The following is a 7,500-nucleotide window of genomic DNA, read 5'->3' as shown; positions in this document are numbered from 1 at the left end:
GTTAGTGGATTTTTTTTTTGTTTTTTTTGTTTTTTTGTTTTTTTCTCTGGGTATTTCCATCCTCCTCGCTGTGCACCTTTTTCTTACGGCCACAACATTCAGATTATTCCGGGTAATGATTCTCCTCCGCTGGAAATGCAATGTGTGTTCTCTACCGTTTTTTAATCGAGGGGAATTGTGGTAATTACAACCTTCATTATCAACCCAGCCCTGTTCCTCCTACTCAGAAAATATTCCACGTGCCACTCGCAAGAGAGGGGTTGTGTGTGTGTGTGTGTGTGTGTGTGTGTGTGTGTGTGTGTGTGTGTGTGTGTATGTGCGTGCAGGAAGGGGGGGGGGCATGGTGTATGGAAGTGCTTTAACACCTCAGACTCTTTAGGTGAGTCAGCCATTACAAATAACTGTAGCCTTTTATAGAGTGAGTAACAATCTCATTGTGCAACACCCCTGGAGCAAGTATGAACCAATCTCTCCTCCATTATCGCGAAGCAACTCAAGTATGAACACTTGAACCCTTCTTTCTTTCTTCTGTGTTATTCCTTTCTTTCCTGGGAGAGAAAAACCTCGGTGTCATCGCCGAAGAATGATAAACAACCATGGAATTTATTTGGACTCTGTTTTGCCGTCTGTTTGGAGACGGACCGGAGCAGAGCATAAATAAGAAACATTTCCAGTCTTCGCCGAGAAAATAAAATAAAATAAAACAAAATAAAAAAAAACAAGAATAATAATGAAAAAAAAACCCTGCTCTCCCCTGGCGATCCCCTGGCCATTCCCAGACAGTCGCGGGAGCAGGCTGCAGACAGACTACATGCCTCGACAGGTACATTTCACTGACTGCCTGCCAAACATCAGCGTGGTCCACAGTGTTTTTAAGGGGCAGTAAGTTCGGTGAGCCAAATCCCCCCCCCACCACTGCCCCCTGAGTTCACCCCCCCCCCCCCCCACACACACACACACACACCACCAAACGCACCCCCCCCCCCTCCAAATTGTATGCCTCAGACATCTCAGCGGCTGTACCTTGTGATGGCTGGAGAGCTCAAACCACACACACGCAGGGCTCTCTCTCTCTCTCTCTCTCTCTCTCTCTCTCCATTGGCAAACAATAGAGAAGCACATGCACGTTATCCACTTGGAGACTTGAGGGACTGTATAACACACATCCAGGACAGACATGATTGGAGACACTGAAGGGCTTATGTACAAAACACCAATGGCCCACCAATCACCAGGGTCCCATAGCCAATATCCCAGAAGGCACCAGGGTTCTCCACCTCACTATTGATTAGTAGTGAATATGTGTGTGCTAGCTAGCATGACAGTTTCAGGACAACCCACTGTCCTAAACTTTTGCCAGAGCTACAGAGCAAGCTGTGCATCTAATGCCTCTGATCCAGTCCCAGTGTGAAGTTAGAGTCTGGATGTCATACCTATCCCGTATATCCCCTCTCCTATCTTGGGCGAAAGGATTGCTTAACTCTTCCTGGCAGCTCATTCCTCAGCTGTGTAAAGTATCGTTTGCTCTGGGCTTTTTTCCCCCCTCACTAATGTCTGTGTTGAGATCTGTTGGATGGTGCGGGGCTCTCCTTATAAGGACTGGGGCAGGTTAAGACACTGCAAACACAGCAAAGCGCTGGATCCGTGCACACGTTTTTCACCGGGAAGAGCGCGAGCGTCATCGGACTGTGTCTCGCCCGTTTGCCAAGTCTGCGACCTATTCTGTCCCACTTGATAGATTCTGTTCAACCCCGAATGACCTAAAACCTTCTAGCAAGCAGCGTAAGTAGAGACCAAGCACATCATCCAAAAAATAAACACAGACAAATCCATCTGTTACATAAGTGGGTGTTCGTGAGATTTGACATCACTGTTCTTAGGAAACAGAAGTTTTCTGCGCACACTCAGTTCCACTTGATCACTACGGTAAGTCTGACGTTCCAAGTTCATTTGTCTTTGTGCTGGACATACACGCGTTGTGAAGAGCCAGACGTAAAAGTCGCTGATTCACCATCATGCGTTTCTAATGAACCTCACAAAAGTCTATCTCTCAAATTCTCCATGTTAGGGCAAGACCTTGTCTTACGAAAACCATATATTATCCATGAGAATAACAACTGTCGCAACAACAGGTCCAAACAACAGTTTTCTGGGTCGGGCCATGTTCTATACCATTATCCAGGAGCACAGCAACAAGCACATAAAAACACAACAGCATCTTAAACAATTAAGACTTAAACAAAGACGCCATTCTCCCATAATGCTCCGGGGCAGGAAAAGAGCTGAGAGCTGAAGAGTGCTAGTGCATTGTATCATAGCCGTAGGACACAGTTAGACAGGAAATACAATCAACCCCACACACACACACACACACACACACACACACACATGTGGTAAGGTGTGTAGGTGTGTAGGTGTGTGGTGGTTTTAGCAAAGGTAGAAGGTCATGGGAGGTTACTCACCCACTCTGAAGTTGGATACCGTGAGCGTGTCGGTGGCGTAGCCGTTCTCGCTGATGATGGTGGTCGTGTTGCCCTTCTCGCAGCTGTTCTGGCACCGGCCGCCCATGCAGGTCACCTTGCAGATGGTGGGGGTGAAGACCACCTTGATCCGGCCCGTCTGATTGCCCGCGGAGGGCACTGGTGCCCGGCACAGAACCAGCACCAGGCAAGGGAGCAGAGAGAGGGAGAGGAAGAGGAGTTTGGTCAGCCCGGATGAAGCCATTCCAGAAACTCAACTAAAACTTGAAAGAAAAAAAAAAAGAAAACGAAAAAAAAAACTCCGTAGTCCACTTTCCGCCGGTAGCGACGAGCGAGTCTGAGGTGTTTCGCTTTTTGAACGAGGAGGAAAAAAAGTTGAGGAACAGAGTAGGAGATGGTAGAAAAAAAAGGAACTCTTGTCGTTTAGTCTCGCTCGCCTCTCTCTGCCTCTCTCACACGTGCGCTCCTGTTTTGCCTCTCCTCCTCCTTTACTCTCTGCCGCTTCTCTTTTTTTCACTCGTTCTTTCTGTCTCTTCCCTCTTCTCTTTTTTCGCTCCTTCTCTCTGTCTCTCCCTCACACTCTTACTCTCTTGCCTTAAATCTAGTGGCGTCTCTGAAACACGAGGAGGGAAAACGAAAAAAAAAAGAAAAAGTGAGAGAGGGTGAGTGAGAGAGTGGGTGAGCATAAGAGAGAGAGAGAGAGAGAAAGAGAGAGAGAATGAGGGAGAAGGAGCGTGCGAGAGAGCGAGCGAGAGAGAAGAGAGAGAGAGAGAGAGAGAGAGAGAGAGAGAGAGAGAGAGCGAGAGCTCAGCAAACAAAACTCTGGGACCCACTCCAATCCCTCATGCAGAAGTCAGACTGTGAGAGAGTTAGGCTCTGGCAGATCACAATGCCATGCTTTATTACCACCCTGACAAAGATTGGGGCATGGCTGCCCGTCTGGCCCTGCTAATCCCCTCTTCCTATCCCCTCTTCCCTCTTCAGCTCTCTCGCTCCCTCTCTCTTTCTCTCTTTTCCCCCTCTCCCTCTTTCTTGCTCTCCGAGTCACTTTTTCTTTCTTCTCCTCCTTGTTTCTCTTTTCTATCCCTCCCTCTCTATCACTTGTTCACACTTGCTTGTCATGTTTTGTTATCTTTCTTTTCACTTTCTTTTTACCGTCAACCCCCCCGCCAGTACACACACACACACACACACACACCTGACAGGTTACAACATCCCTATCCGAGAAACAGTCCAAAGGAGGGCGCACTAAATGAAGAATGACGAAATCAGTTCGGAGATGAGAGGAGAGGGTGATGGCGTCACCAACCACATAAGCTAAAGAAAACATCTTGGTCCTCATTTTAACCTTTAAACATCCCTCCACACCTCTGACATCTCACACAGGCACACACACACACTTGGCCACTCAGATAAACACACACACTCATACACATTCACATACACACACACACACACACACACACTTGAATAACCACAAATACACACACGTACTGAGACAACCACAAATGCGCATACACACACACAGTCACACACACAGTCACACACACACACACACACACACACACACACACACACACACTAAGACAACCACAAACATACACACACAAACATACTCATACACACAGTCACTCAGAGCAATACACAAACACACAGATAAACACCGCGAGAGAGAGTGATCCTAGCCACTCTCCACAAACATCTGTCTCAGGTCTACCACATCCCATCCCTGTCTGCTCTCCAACTGCTCGCTTTCCTACGCCTAATGACGCAGATGTCTCTCTCTCTCCCTCTCTCCTTCTCTCTTTCACTCTCTTTCTCTCTCTCTCCTCTTTTTCCCTCTTTCTCTCTCCCTCTCTTTCCTTCTCTTTCCCTCTCTTTCTCTCTCCCTCTCTCTCTTCCTCTCTCTATCTCTCTTCCTCTCCCCCCTCGCCTCACCAAAGCGTGTCATTTCCTCTCCCTCAGTGTCTTCCTTCTCTTTTATTCACCATCCATCTCTTTGCAACTCAACCCCCCCTGCCCACACACACCCACGCCAACACACAGACACACACAAACATACACACACACACTCTCACACAAAAGCATACACACACACAGAAACACAGACTCAGTCACAGACACAGACACAGACACAGACACAGACACAGACACAGACACAGACACAGACACAGAGACACACACACACACACACACACACACACACACACACACACACACACACACACACACACACACACACACACACACACACACACACAATCTCTTTGATTCAAGTGTCCGGTAAGCACTTAGTTTTAGCGTCAGCGTGCTGGGTTTTCGCCGTCTGTGTCTGACGCACGCCACCGGGACGGTCAGCAGATGGCGGCCAGCGCAGATAACCACAGGCCTGTCACACCGCCACACACACACACACACACACACACACACACACACACACACACACACACAAACTACCCCGGCCTGGCATGGCTAGCACACTTCCATGTGGATGTGATCTGCTCATAACAGAGCTCACATTTATATTTAAAGTCTTATGACTGATACTTAGAGGTCTATGTAGGCGTAGGTTACAGTCTCCATAGGCGTAGTTTCTGTTCATAATAATTGGAATACGAGCATAAAAAGGGCAATTAATGTCAGTCTGGTACTGTCTGGAACATTATGTTATGTTATTACAGAATTGAGCTGTCTCTAAAGCTTCAGCAATTTCAAGTCTGATCTATCCAAGTTCTTTTATAGACTTATACAATATAGATACAAGATCATAACACTTCATTTTTAGTGATAATTTCAGTGGCAATTGCCCTAAGGCAAATACCTAACTTCAAATACACACAGTGTAACATGGCTTCACAAGTTTGCAATCATACTGACACAAATGTGTTTTTGAAAGCATTTCATCATGCTGATATTGAGGTGGACATGAGGTGGACGTAAGGCGGTCTTACTTTATTGGAAACGGGAAAGGCTGGCACCAAGAAATCAAGGAAAATATCTCATCATACTCACATAGCTCCTCACACACACACACACACACACACACACACACACACACACACACACACACACACACACACACAGACACACACACACACACACACACACGCCTGTTAACCCCTGAGGAAAAATGCATAAGTTGAGAGTCTCTTCAGCATGCTTCATCAGTGAGTAAAGAGTTGATTTCCACTCCTCCATCAGATCTCATGGTGTCTAGGACTCCACTCCACTACTGTGACCTCATCTAACGCCCCCTTCATTGCTATTCATCACTGTTAAACACCCATCATCTCTCTCTCTTCTTCTTCTTCTCTCTCTCTCTCCTTTTCTCTGTCCTCTCTCCTCTCTCTCCTTCTCTCTCTCTCTCCTCTTTTTCCTTCTCTCTGTCCTCTCTCTCTCTCATTTTCTCTGTTCTCTCTCCTCTCTCTCCTTCTCTCTCTCCATCTCTCTGTCCTTCTCTCTCTCCTTCTCTCTCTCTCTCCATCTGCTTTTTCTTCTCAGCCCAGCGATACACTTAGCTTAGGAATGGGGATTACTGACAAATGAGGATCAATAGATGGAGGGAAACTCATTGTAACAAAGACAGCAGACGTAAATAAGCAAACAAAAGTGTCTGTTTAAAGATGTCTATGGTGAAATTGTCTGCGGGCCCAGGCCTTTGTCAAGAGCTGAGTTATGAGATATTTTCTTTTATAGCGACTCTTATCATCTTTGAATAATTTAAAAGTTTAGTTCCAAAGCATCATCCATTCTCTCTATTCAAGACAGCTCCTTAAAGCAACACAATGTAAGAACTGGCATCTATACTCCTTGGCGTCAATCTTCATTTAGTGCCAAGGGGGTAAGTACGTCACAAAAAGGGTCACGTCCCTACCCACAACAACAAGTCAATGTTACATGGTGCAACACCATGCAACACACACTGGCAATGTCAGAGATGCCATTCTCCCAACTATAGGTCAATGTACTGTAGCATCAAAATATTAAGACCAGCTTTGCTGACTCTGTTGATGAGGACTCAACATCTAACCCTGATCTGGGTGAGGTCCGGTCCTGGTCCGGCACCATTCCAGGCCCTGCAGCCACAGAGGAGCCACAGCCTGGCTGGGTGTTACTGTATGTCCCTCTACACCCCTAGTTTGAGTGGGTCAGATGTTACTGAATATCCACATCAGCTAGAGGGCATTTCACCGTGAGTCTACAACCATGAGAATGCAACAACATTTAAAATTCCTCTTAGGCAAAATGGTGGAGGGGGAAAGGTGTTTTATAAGACCTGTAATTTCTAAGTGTCTGAGCAACCACGGCATCATTGCAAAAACAGAGACCCTTACAGCTGCAACGAACACTCAGCTTCCCCAAGCAATTACACCTCCCTCCCCACCTCTCTCTCACACTCTCTCTCTCTCTCCTCTCTCTTTCTTTCTCCATCCATCTCAATCTCTCTCATTTGGATGTGGACGCTGGCCAACACCGCTCCAGCAGATCCAGGATCAGCTCTGGCCCAGAACCGACATTACTTCACAAAGCAGTTAACATAGCAACCCTCCCACCACCACCACCACCTCCACCACCTCCACCACCACAGTTTCCACCACAGGCACCCTAATAGAGCTGGGAGCCCCTCACCAAAGCAAGGATTAAAACATGGCCGCCACTCAACTCCCATCAGCCTCCTCTGCTCCAGCTGAACAAGGCTCTAATGATCTAACATATGGAGGGGGAGCGAGGAGGGGGGGCAAAGACAAAAGAGAGGCATTCATTAGCTTCTACGGTGCTGCAGATGCTAGCAGGGGAGATGGGGAAGAAGAGGGGAGGGCGCTATATAATAAGAAAGGGGAACGCCAAAATAGACATACGGATTTGGATGGATGGAGGCCGCAACAGGAGCAGCATCTAGGCTGAGTCATATTAGTGCTGTTCACTACACTACACACACAGTGAAGAAGAGGACGTAGTAGTAGAAGAAGAAGACAAAGGAGAAGAGGAGGAAGATGATAATGATGATGATGATGATGAT

The 7,500-nt window shown here is 47.0% G+C and overlaps 1 protein-coding gene across 2 annotated transcripts in view; it reads right to left on the bottom strand.

Annotated features, from left to right (window-relative positions):
• The window catches only part of ltbp1 (latent transforming growth factor beta binding protein 1), a 143,094-nt gene that overhangs the window by 84,879 nt on the left and 50,715 nt on the right, over positions 1–7,500 (bottom strand). For both annotated transcript variants that reach the window (XM_062519278.1, XM_062519279.1), the window contains exon 5: positions 2,463–2,639. In XM_062519278.1, the coding sequence (XP_062375262.1) occupies positions 2,463–2,639 (177 nt within the window). The remainder of the gene's footprint in view (positions 1–2,462; positions 2,640–7,500) is intronic.

Source organism: Sardina pilchardus, chromosome 18, assembly GCF_963854185.1.
Source record: "Sardina pilchardus chromosome 18, fSarPil1.1, whole genome shotgun sequence".
Lineage (NCBI taxonomy): Eukaryota > Metazoa > Chordata > Actinopteri > Clupeiformes > Clupeidae > Sardina > Sardina pilchardus.
Note: the sequence above shows the minus strand (reverse complement) of the source record. Positions and strands in the feature narration are given on the sequence as shown.